Source organism: Nicotiana tabacum, chromosome 14, assembly GCF_000715075.1.
Source record: "Nicotiana tabacum cultivar K326 chromosome 14, ASM71507v2, whole genome shotgun sequence".
Taxonomy (NCBI): Eukaryota; Viridiplantae; Streptophyta; class Magnoliopsida; order Solanales; family Solanaceae; genus Nicotiana; species Nicotiana tabacum.
In genome coordinates this window covers 89079178-89091939 of record NC_134093.1, presented here as the reverse complement: position 1 = coordinate 89091939, position 12762 = coordinate 89079178, and the positions used below count along the sequence as shown (strand labels likewise).

At 36.1% G+C, this 12762-nt stretch overlaps 1 protein-coding gene across 1 annotated transcript; it reads left to right on the top strand.

The window, feature by feature from the left end:
- Positions 1-1456: 1456 nt before the first annotated feature.
- LOC107771672 (histone-lysine N-methyltransferase CLF) lies at positions 1457-12321 on the top strand. The gene is made up of 17 exons (XM_016591095.2): positions 1457-1681; positions 4063-4164; positions 4306-4631; positions 5795-5956; positions 6787-6871; positions 7026-7169; positions 7323-7370; positions 7463-7534; positions 7707-8428; positions 9304-9457; positions 9564-9784; positions 10017-10148; positions 10636-10726; positions 11319-11366; positions 11446-11574; positions 11682-11759; positions 11839-12321. The coding sequence occupies exons 1-17, from the start codon at positions 1619-1621 to the stop codon at positions 12028-12030; spliced, it is 2769 nt and encodes a 922-aa protein (XP_016446581.1). The 5' UTR covers positions 1457-1618; the 3' UTR covers positions 12031-12321.
- Positions 12322-12762: the final 441 nt, after the last annotated feature.

Sequence of the window (12762 nt, the reverse complement as noted above, 5' to 3'; positions counted from 1 at the left end):
ACTTTTACTAGTTTATCCTTAATAATATTTTTTAATTCACATAATATTTTTGCCAAAATAAATTTTCTAATTTTCTTTTCATTCCATATTCGTTGTTCATCCTTTTTTTACAAAGAAACTTTTTAATTTATAATCTTTTGTAAAGTTTTTAAGGATATTTTAGTCGTTTTAACAAATGAACAACTTATCAGCACTTTTCTACCAAACATATCATCTGCTAATAATCAATTTCAACACATCTATCCAAACACATAAATGGTTATTTTAAAAATAAGTTTCAGCACTCCGTGCTTATCAGCTATGTACAATCAACTAATCCAAACATGCTCTAATTAGATTAGGGAGACTTAACTGTTTAAAGAAATTACTTATAACCTTTTATTTTATGGTGGAAAGATATAGACGAAGAAAAGAAGAAAAGTTATACGGGGTACATTTTGTTTCTTTATTAAGTTAGTTAACTAGGATTAAAAAAATTTATTTTAAAAAGCTTATACTTTTTAAATTTTATTTTATATAATAATTATGTAACTTTTAAAATATTTTATACTCATAAAAAATGGTACACGCGAAACGCGCGTATCCTAAGACTAGTAACACAAAGGAATGCCCTTTCATTGGAGTTGGGATGGAGAATCCAAGTTGGAATATTGCACAACTAAGGATGGACCTGAAGAATCTCCAAAAATTTGTGGAGCAAGTTAGGATAGAATTGTAGACGTTAAAGTTCAAGTTAGGATAGAATTTGTGGAGCAAGTTAGGATAGAACAGAATCCAAGTTGCTGCATTGGCAATAGAATTTTGTAGCTTTTACCGTATTAACGGCATGCCAAACTTTTACTGCTAACTTCAACTTCTTCTTATTTGCAAAAACCCTCTAAAAGGGTGGCTCAAGCCGATTCAAAACAAAAAATAGAGGTCAATTTTTTGTTCCTTTCATTTGTAATTGTAAGAAAGGAAGAAATAGAAGAGAAGAAAAGGAAAGAGAATAAAAATAAAGCAGAAAAAGAAAATATTAAGAAAAAATAAATAATTAGAAAAATAACAGCTGTGCAATCTCCCAATTTGTTTTAACTTACTTTGTATTACTCACGCGTTTGTGTAAATAGTATTTCTGCCACATCACCTCTGGGGGCATAATCAATATTATTTGAACAAGAATAAGAAGTTAAGAGGATGCCGGGTAACTGATTTTTTGGAATAAGTTTAGGGTAAAACTCATGTATTTCTACTTTATATTATACCATTAAAAATAACAATAAATGCGACCAAAGTTCCTATTTTTTCTTGGATAAGGAAATGGAAAAGTTGTCCACATCCCCAAACACAGGACAGGTTGAAATTCAAAAAATTCAAAATAGTAGTGACAGATCAGAACCAAAGTTCTCACCAAACATAGAATTAAGAGCCAAACAGATCATTTCTGCAATCTTCACTTTAAATTAATTTATTAATAAATGCTCCAACCAATAAGTACTCCTATAAAAAACAAGAAAAAAAAGCAATATATCTTCCTCTGTTGGCCCCCTCCTCTCCCAAACTTCAAATTTAGGGTTTTAACCCGACCCGTCAAATCCGGGTTTTGCATATCGTTGCCGGATCGTGCTCAACGCCGGCAATGTCGTCGGTGTCCGACGACTCCCCCTCCGATTCCATATTTCAACCTTTAAATGATCTTCAGGTAATTCGTCCAGTGTCGATTCGTTTTTCTTTTCAACTACATTTCGGTATTTCTTAATGTTGCTCTGATCATAGAAAAGATCGTAACTTTATTTGGTCTCTCTGATTTCTTAACTTGTATAGTGAATTACCAGCTGCATTGTTATTTCTTGGAGCTAGTTTAACTGTTTTAAGTCCCAGGGTTTAGATAATCCCACAATGAGACCAAATAGATAATTCGTATCAGTGGAAAACGTAGCTTGCAACAACAAAAAAACTTTTTTTTATGACAATTCACTACCTACTACCTCTCACCAGCAGTTACCGTGTAACTCTGTCCACCAAGGCTTAGGCTTCGGTAGATGGGAAGAAATTAACTAGTGTTTGTTGGAAGCATAGTTGGGTAAATTGTACTTTTTCTACTCCTTTGCTTTTTTTCTCAACAAAAAAATGATTTTTGCCAGCTATACTTAATGGAAAGAAGTACTGCCAGCTATGTTTTTGATCTGTACGGGTTAGTTATTCTTTGTTTCACTTGTTGTATAAAGTCTGATGTTTTGACAGAGGCACTGCTACATTAAGAAGTTCATGATGAATTCAGAGTCTTTGTCAGTTCTAGTTTGGACCTGTAGAAGGGCTTGTAGTATAATTGTGAATCTTGCAGGAAAATTTTTAAGTATCTATATTTCTGATAGGAAAAATTGTATTTTTAATTCTTAATTCTTTGTTCATAGAGATAATAATGAGCGTATGTCCCTAATATAATAAATTCAATGGGCTCAACGTACAGCAATTTAATGGATGGTAACTTTTTCCAGTGTTTTAAAAGGCATGGACGCAAGGCGAGACGTTTTACTGATATGAGGCAAGGCATAGGCCTCAAGGCTCTGGGCGTAAGCCTCGTAGATCTTTAATTGTTAATATTTTATAAATTGATATAATAAAGATAAATATTAAAAGAAGGTAAAATTACATTAAAATTATAAAAATATCAAGAAAATATGAAATAAGTGAAAATGTATATAGAACTGCTTCATCTTAAAACGCTAATCATAATCAACAATTGACTAAAAAACTAATCAGAACTGCGTCATCTAAAAAAACTATTCAGACTTTGAAAAAAAATTGAGTAGAAAATTTTAAACTAACTTGAAAGAGCAAAAAAAAATTGAAAAGAGAAAGGCAATGAAAGAGCCTACCATCAGAAGCGTCGAACCGGAGCAAGTGATGGTAGATGATGCCATTTTGCTTTGGAGTTTGCAAATTGATCATTTTTCCTTTTACCCTGTAGAAGACAGAGAAAGGGCAAAAATTATGGCTAACAATAATAAATCTTTTGACTTTTATGTTCTTTTAACGTTTTAGGATTTAATAACAAGCTGACTCTTGTGGTTTTTTGTATTAAATTAAGGACTTATTCAGTAATTTTATGTCTAATTTGAAAGTTTTTCTGTGCTTATGCCCCAACCAAAAAAGAACTCGCCGACGCCTAAGCGTACGCTCGGAATAATGGGGCTTATGCCTCGCTATACTTTCGCCCCAGATCGCCCTGGTGTTTATTTACTACGCCCCGCCCCGGGGCTCGCCTCAGAAACGCCTTGTAAAACACTTTTTGTTTGGATAAAGTAATGTCAATTTCATTAGAATTCAGTACCAAGTAGGTACTATAAAGAATACAAAAACAAGGGACTCACAGTCACAGATTTCAACTATGTCTTCATGCCATCCAAAAAATCGTGGGTGAATGGTACTTTAATCACTGATTGCGAAACTAGTTTTGAACACTTTCCTTTTTGGGGGGTCTGTTTTTGGTGGTTCTCTTATTTCATTTTGATTTTCACGCAGCAAAATGCGCATGTTCCTTTTATTGTGCTTCTTTAGTGCATTTACCCCTTTCCTCAGAGTGTTGTGTACTCGAGCACAATACTAGTAGTATGGGTGTGTCTATATATCTTGTTCTCTTAGTCTTTGAGATTTTCCAGAAACATTTAATTAAGACTTCTATTGCACTATTTGTTTGGTTGTGTCTAGAATTACTGCGTTTGGATCGCATAGGGTTATTTCCATACTTGAGTGCCTCTTAGCTAGTGTCTTGTGCTCGAGTGTTTTTGCTTATGTCGCATGTGGGAGGCTCTCGCCTATTTTGAGGAAGTGAAACCATTTATTGCATGTGCATTCCAATATTTGTTAATTGTTATTTCTCTTCCCGCACTTAATTCCTTTTTCCCTTTTTTTTATATACAAAATTGGAATGGTACATATCCAAATGGAGTGGAATGGTTGTTGGAGTGGAATGGTTGTTGAAGATTCATATGGCGAATGGGCTAGTTTGAGTTGAGGCATTGTTGATGTTACTGTAAAATTGAAAGATTATCGTTTAATGGGATCATACTTTCTTGACAGAATGTGCCACCTGAAGAAGCAACTGTAGAACCTGAGGAAGTATTATCAGTTATTAATTCTTTGAAGGAAAAAGTTGCTTCTGAACGTGCTGATTATATAAAGGTGCTCTTTCTTTTTCTTTATTTCAGTTTATTCCGCATTCTGCCCAATAATCAGTTCTGAATTTTGATTATAGGTACTTTACTATATTTGAGGTACTTTACTATATTTGAACTAATGAGACCTGTTTTCTTCTCTTCGCAGAAAAGGGTAGACGGAAATACACAAAAGTTGGAGAATCTGACAAAGGATCTTTACAATTTGGCAACGGAGAGAAAATCTCTTGAAATCTTTGGTGCTGACAGAACAGTTGATCTACTATCGAAAAGGCAGAAGGATGCAATTGATATGCAAAATGGCATTGATACCAGTAATGGAGATGATGATAGCAATAGCTCTGAAGATGACGGATACGCCACTTCTGCAATTCTTTTAGGATCAAGTATTGCAGTCAAGAACGCCGTACGTCCCATTAAACTTCCAGAAGAGAAAAGAATACCTCCATATACTACATGGATTTTCTTGGATAGGTGTGTTAAGTTGTCTTGACAAAGTACACATCTGATGTTTAAGTTTAAATTTTGCTTCCTTAACAGCTTGTGGTTTCATGCATCCCAGCTATATTAATGAGGTTCCTCTAAAACTGTACATGCCTTGAGAATAGCTATTAATCATTATTCCTCGTCTTCGATTAGTTTGTTAACTTTTAATCTCATACCCAGAATAGGACTTTTTATCCAATGCTTGTATTCTGTAATGACAGCAAAGTAGAACCACCTATCCTCTTACTTATAAAAAAAAAAGGAACTGCCTATCCTCTTAATTTGTAGTCTATAGCAGCTTTTATCTTAATCTCTTGTATGATCTTAGATATAACTTTAATATCCTTTACTTCGGGACCATCTTCTTTATATTATTCCCACAGGCTATAGATCAGTGCAGTAGTGGATTTTAGTTGATGCCTGTGTTTCTGGATATGTGAACCTGATCTTAGTATGTCAATACTGATTAAGTGGTTATCTGTTGGATTTCGTTCCTCCCTCTTCACAGAGAACTTTGATATTGTTGTAAGTCAAAGAATTTTATTAACAAACACCAATTCGGTGTCCAAAAATATGTACAAGATGTGCGACTGTCTGAGTGATACACTTTCTTCCACCATGCTTGATCAACTACCCATGGTATTTTCTCTTTACACCAAAAGTACAAGTGAATATTTTAATGCTTCTACATCATTTCCACTATTATGAAACAACCTCCTATCCTGTTCGTTCCATATACTCCAAAAGAGACAAAGTGGTGTCACCTTCCATGTTGCCTTCTGCACAATCAACTTTGTTGATGTATCCTTGTTTTACATAGTAATTTGTACTTTGTATAGTCCCTTTATTCTTCGAAGTTGCCTGCCAGAAGGCAGAAGGCAGAATGGAGAAATTGATGCATGTCTTTTTGTGGGTTATTGCATTGATTTTCAGCTATAGGGCTGTCTCAAATGTCTTTTTCTCTTTTCCTTATTGTTTTATTTTTCTGTCCAAAGGAAGGAAATAACTGGGATTCTAAATGTTAAATTTCAAGTAACGACGTCCTTTCACCATTTTGATAGTTGTAGGTGTCAAAGTGTTCATTGTAGCTATTGGCAGTTACTTCTCTTCCTGATATTTTAATTTTTCTGGTCCTACATTGAGTTTTGCAGAAATCAGAGAATGACTGAGGATCAATCTGTGGTTGGTCGTAGAAGAATTTATTATGACCAGAATGGTGGAGAAACTTTAATTTGTAGTGATAGTGATGAAGAAGTACTTGAAGAAGAAGAAGAAAAGAAGGTGTTTGCAGAGTCCGAAGATTATATGCTGCGGTTGGTATAACTAAGCTACCTGAAGTCAATTGTGCCCTTTAGTAATTTCTTTTTCTTTCTGGTAGATGAAGAATCTTCTTCAGAGAAAACGTTTTCCACATGAAACAATGGTGTCATGTTTCTCTGAAGGATTAAGTATTCTTTAGCTAGGGGATTAGTACTAGATAGTTCCATCAATGTTTTCCTCCACTTTGGTTCAGTAGTATTCCCATAGGAAAGGTTTACCTGTCACATATGTCATAGCTATTTTGTTTTCTTTCTCCACTGTGATGCACTGTTCTTTAGGAAGTTTTCAGCTCCACGAGACATTTTCTGGTACCAGAAAGAGGTTGGAGATAAATTTAACACCCCTTATGTGGTAACCATGCATAAAACACATACTTTTTGATTGAAGTTCTCGAGGAATATTATACCTTGAGGACTAATATTTCCTTATCAAAAAAAAAATACATACTTTCCAGCCGTGTAGAGAAAGTTCAGACATTGGGCCTATGGAGCTTGCTAATTACTTTGAAGACAAGATCATCACAATCTGACTGTACTTAATCTTGAGGTGGCTTCCACCTTTTTAATCTCATGCTATCTCATGACAGTTGTATTAATTACTGTTAATGATGCCAAGTATGGGTGACCGTATTCTCTTAATTTATAAAGGCTGTGCAAAATTCTAAGCTTGTATTCTGTCTAAATCTATTGCAATTGTTTGATAATTCTCCCCAAACTTGAGCTAAGTCTTGTTTTTATGTATCCCTGAATGTAGAACTTGATCTAGATTTTTATGTCACGAATACGATGGTCAAAATAATGTATCTTTGTCTGCTTATTCGCAGAATGACTATCAAAGAAGTTGGCTTGTCCGACAGTGTGTTGGAATTGCTAGGACGGTGCTTGTCAAGAAAACCTAGTGACGTGAAGGTACACACTTGGTTTTGATATTTGTTACACTTTGTCATTAAGCATCCATTATCTAATAGAAACTGGTCATAGTGCGAACTCTGGTCCAGCTGTTTCCCATTTTTTGGTTTTTGCTGGCTTTACAGAGATAAAACACCATCAAACATTTATACAGGCAAGATATGAAGATCTTGTTAAGAGAGATAATGCAGGCACTTCAAAGAATGAGTACATGGAAAGTTCTTTAGATTTATATCTTGCCAAAGATCTTGATGCCGCTCTGGATTCTTTTGATAATCTATTTTGTCGTCGATGTCTTGTAAGTATATCTTTGGTTATTCCTCTTACTTTTTGTTTACCAAACTACCTCATAATATGTTATATCGAATCTTCTCTTCTCGCTGGTTTTTTTGGTTTCGTACTTCTTCCTACTTATAATATGTTTTCCTTCTCATTTTGCCCACACTGGCAGGTCTTTGATTGTAGATTACATGGATGTTCACAGGATCTTATTTTTCCTGTACGTTATTGGTCTTCCGACAGATGTTTCATTACCTTGGAACTGTATGTAATCGAAATGGGATGCTTATGATGTCTTTTTACATTAATTAGGCTGAAAAACAAATACCATGGTACTGCTCTAATGCAGATATGGAGCCCTGTGGTCCAAATTGCTACAGTCTGGTATCTTTCCTCTCTTCTATTGTACAATTTCTAGACATTTGAGAATCAATTTGGCTTCCTGCTTTTTCTTATGTCTTAAAAATCTTGCATTTCATATTAGGTATGCTGGTTTTTGTATCGCTTTTTTGGTCGTACTACCTCCAAATCTTATTTGCTTTTTTATTCACCTCAGGCTATAAAGTGCGAAAGTAATGCTACAGTGATCTGTCCTCAGAGCGCTACTCATGGCGAAAAACCTGTCCTGCCATCTGATGTTGCTAATAATACTCAGATGCCAGGTAGGAAGCATGTGTCAAGAAGATCAAAGTCTTCACAAGGTGAAGGTGCTCCATCAAATGCAAAAAACATCTCAGAGAGCAGTGATTCGGAGATTAGACCCATAAATAATGTCACTCCTAATGAGCACTCTTCATCTCCATTGAAAAGCAAATCTGACAGTAAAGATGGGAGCAACAAAAGGAACAGCAAGCGAATAGCTGAACATGTTCTAGTTGCCATTAAGAAAAGGCAGAAGAAAATGACAGCTTTAGAATCCGACTCTGTTGCAATTGGAAGTCTAGGTTCCAAAGATTCGAATCTTCACTCTATTTCACGGAAGGAAAATGAAGATGTGAGTCCATCTTCACAAAAAACACAATGTAATAGTGCTAAAAGGTCCAGGAGGAAAAACTCTCCAGTTCTGGACAGTAAAAATTCTTTGCAAGGAGAGGCTTTTGGTTGCCAATTGCTGGAAGCTACCAGTGACAAACCTGTGACAAATTGTGATTACTCGTCGAGGAAATATGAATATGTGGGTGAGAATAACTGCAAACAAGAAATAGATGGTGCTAAATCTTGGAGACCCATTGAAAAGGCTCTCTTTGAAAAGGGTCTAGAAATGTTTGGTAGAAGCAGGTTGGTAAACTCCAAAACTATGCTTTGCTATATATATCTCTGCTCTTGCTTATTTTGCTTCCATATAAGTGGGGATCTTTATAAGTTTTTGTGTTTTGTATTATAAGATGTGAAATCGTCACTGACACATTGCCTGCCTTCTGATTAAAAAAGAAAATGATGCTCAGCATATTAGTTAGATGCCTTGTGCTAGCTTTTGAAAAGCAAGCACACAAGTTGGCCTAGATACCACCGTTGTCAAAACAAGGGGAAAAAAGAAAAGCTGGCTTGGATAGCTTTCTTTGATGCTGTGGATTCCAATCCCGTTTTACAGTGCCTCCTAATTAATGAAAATGTAAGGTTTATTTATTTATTGTTACCCATTAGCCATCATACAAGTTCACCTGTCCAACTTGGTCATTTGTCAACTCACAACCTTGATCTGTGTACCAAGATATCAGACTGCTCAAAGCTCGCATAAAGCAAGCTTCTTGTCACTAATTTGCTATCCTTAAATGAGAGATAATGTAAATTTATCCTGGGGTCATTTGTTGTTTGTGCAGCATGAGAAGTATCATATCTACCCATAAGGCAGTGATTTTCTTCACTCTCTGAAATTAGAAACTTAGGGTATGGCGATTGGTCCAAACTTTATGAGATGAACTGCGTCAGCCTAAAATCTTTGACTGAGTCAGCCTAGAATCTTTGTACTAAGCGAACCGCCAGTTGAGTTGTTCAAACATTGAATATGAAAACCTACAGACGAACTCCTTTGTGTTTCATTGGTTGTGAAGATTAAATTTTTTTCCTTTGGGTGATAAATTTGAGTGCCTTTCTCATTTGTATCATTACACCTTTGATTTTAACCTGGACTATCAACTTTATTTGTTATACAGCTGTTTGATTGCTCGGAATCTCATGAATGGTTTGAAGACATGCTGGGAGGTTTTCAAGTATATGAACAATTCCGGGAATAAGCTATTCTCAGGAGCAGGTGATGGAATGAATGGTGGCCTTGAAGGTGGTTCCAACGATGGTCTGGATATCCTGGTCAGTGTTTACTTTTCTCAAAATTGTTCTGCTTAGGTGGGGGAAGTTGAATCATAGCCCACTTAGGTAAATCCTGTTGTGATAATAAATTCATAATATATTTTAGGGTAATGAACCTCGAAGAAGATCCAAATTTTTACGTAGAAGAGGCAGAGTTCGCCGATTAAAATACACATGGAAATCCGCTGGATATCATGCAATTAGGAAGCGGATTTCTGAGAGGAAGGATCAACCCTGTCGGCAGTATAATCCATGTGGCTGCCAAGGCCCTTGTGGAAAAGAATGTCCCTGCATTGTAAATGGGACCTGCTGTGAAAAATACTGTGGGTAAGTCAGCATTGTTCTCTTGAAATTCCTATGAGATTTTCTCATTGAACATTTGCTTCTTACTTATCAAAAAAGAAATTGCTATGACAACTGTGAAGCAGACACTGGGTTACCTTTTTTGAAATTCACAACCTCAGACTTTGTATCTTTTGCCATGCATCTCTTTGTTATTTCAGATTTAATGCTTTGATTAGCTAATGTTGCTTGACTGCTTTGCTAATTTTATTCCTAGATGCCCAAAGAGTTGCAAAAATAGGTTTCGTGGTTGTCATTGTGCCAAAAGTCAATGCAGAAGCCGTCAATGCCCTTGCTTTGCTGCAGGCAGGGAATGTGATCCTGATGTTTGTCGAAATTGTTGGATCAGGTGCGCTCTATCAGCCATGCTGTTATTTTCTGTTGCTTTCTAGTTCCTTTAAGCTGTTAATTTAGATTTGCAATACCATAGCAGAAACTGTTTCTAATCATCTTTAATAGTTTTTCTTCCTTGGTTGGATCGCCCATCTTTTGTATACCTGCCTTGGGTTAGTACTTGCTAATCATCTTGTTCCTTTCTAGAGGAAAGTGGTAGTGGAGTTCTTTTTTGTCCCAAATCTCACTATTTTTTTCCAAAGCCTTAATTCTACTTTTTTGGGTTGTGGGTATGCCAGTTGAAGGACTAAACCTTTTTGCATTAGCAATTATTACAAACTTAGCAGTAACTATTTTCAACTGCCAAGCTAAACCATTCAGATAATGATTGTCTTGTGCGGACTTCAACAATAGTCTTATCTTTCAAAATGAACAAAACTATATGTTTTAGCACTCATCTCTTTTCGCAAATAATTCACGTGCATGTTATTTGGCTTTCCCAGTTGTGGTGATGGAACTCTTGGGGTTCCTCCTCAAAGAGGTGATAGTCATGAATGCAGGAATATGAAGCTGCTTCTCAAACAGCAACAAAAGGTATTTATATTTGTTATTTCTTGAAATTGGTGAAATTTTACCACATAGACAAGTAATTATTACTGGGCTGGGTCTTCCTTTTTCTCCATAAAGAGGGTATCAATTTTTGAGTTGAAGTTTCTTATCCAATGGGTATACATTTTTTTGCTGGGTTCTATTACCGTCCTCTGTCCTCTATCTGGAAAAGATTTTTCTTTTGAGAATTTGTGTGCTCTTGAATTATATGAGTTCTTTCGTACTCTTTTATGTTCAACTTCTTCCCTGGCTAGATTGTTGAGTCAATTTTTAAGGATGTTTCTGGCTTGGTCCTAATTGACAAAAAGGCCCTTTAATTCGTTCTCTAGTAACTTGCTGTGACAGTCCACCCTAAATGAAAAAATCTTGTGGTATTCATTTTGAGGTGGACAATTATATTGCTATATTGCACATTATAGTTTAATGTATCATCTGAGCTTTTGCTGTAATCAGTCATCAAAAGGAAGCTGCTGCTTTCCTTCTCCTTTCCCACCTTCTCCGTGGTGTTCTAAGTTAAGAATGAAAGTTGTCAAATCTCAGTTCTAGGCTGATTGTGATGCCTTATATTCATCTACAGGTTCTTCTTGGTAGATCTGATGTTTCTGGCTGGGGAGCTTTCTTGAAGGTAAGATCTGACAACATGATGGGTTTACATAAAGTAGAAACATGTTTCTTGGGGCCTCATCTTTAAGCATTACTTTCAGAATACTGTTGGAAAGCATGAATACCTTGGGGAGTACACAGGTGAATTAATTTCACACCGTGAAGCTGACAAGCGTGGCAAGATTTATGATCGTGAAAATTCTTCATTTCTATTCAATCTAAATGATCAGGCATGAGACATGACACCCTCTATACTCCGCTATTTGTATTTTAGTCCGTAGAATTAATGGTCTCAGCCACCAACTCATACGAACAACTTATCTTTTTCCTGGTGCAGTTTGTGCTTGATGCTCATCGGAAGGGTGATAAACTAAAATTTGCAAATCATTCTCCTGTTCCAAATTGCTATGCTAAGGTACTTAAATATATATATAAAAACTTCAAGGCCATGATCGAATTCCTGTTTCTGCATTGCTGACTCAACTCTTCGATAGGTCATGATGGTGGCTGGAGATCACAGAGTTGGTATCTTTGCCAATGAAAGAATTTGCGCTGGAGAAGAACTCTTTTACGATTATCGTTATGAACCAGACAGTGCACCCGCGTGGGCAAGGAAGCCTGAGGCATCTGGTACTAGGAAAGAGGATGCTGCTCCTTCCAGTGGTCGTGCGAGGAAGCATACATAATTGAGCGTCTATTTAACTGATTTTTGATCCGTTAATATCATTCTTCTTTCCATAGACCTCGCTGATGACATGAGAATGAGATGGAGCTTCTAATCATTTTATTGCTGGAGAAACCATTGCAATCTCCATGGTAACTAATCATAGACTTTTTTTATTTTTGGACTAGGCCCTTCTCAGCTTTGAGTGTATTCAAGCGGGAAAATAATTACAGGCTTAGTAGTTTCAAAGTACATTGTTTCTCATGTAACATTTGTTCAATTATTTTCCCAAATCTTATTGGAATCTCGTAAAGTCAGGTGTTCCATCAGATTTCTTGCTGCGAAAGTAATTTTTGTTCTATTACATAAAACTTGGTGGCAACAGATTCCATTAAAAGTGGAACCCGTGATAATTAATATTGCCTACTTTCACATCTTATGTCATTGAAGTTCTTACATATCAACCTAACTGCTCTCTGCCTTCTTTTTCATGAGTTCACCCCAAACAGTGTACTTTTGAGTGCTCCATAGCTTAAAGATTGGATTCAAAAGTAGGAAAGCATCCTCCACTTCCAACCAAGAGGTTGTGAGTTCGAGTCACCCCAATAGCGTTGTTGTTGTTGTGGATTAAAAAAAACAGTTGGCTGATTTCGGAAAGGAGTAGTTTTACTGAATTACTTGGAATAGGTCATAGGTGGAAAGTTGAGTGGAGGCGCAAGTCTGTAAAGTAGAGTTTTCCTCGGTCTACTCTTTC

Coding starts and splice junctions, on each gene's coding strand:
- LOC107771672 (XM_016591095.2), top strand. CDS start 1,619: ATGTCGTCGGTGTCCGACGACTCCCCCTCCGATTCCATATTTCAACCT. Junction 4,632..5,794: donor ACATGGATTTTCTTGGATAG/GTGTGTTAAGTT, acceptor TGAGTTTTGCAG/AAATCAGAGAATGACTGAGG. Junction 9,785..10,016: donor TGCTGTGAAAAATACTGTGG/GTAAGTCAGCAT, acceptor TTTTATTCCTAG/ATGCCCAAAGAGTTGCAAAA.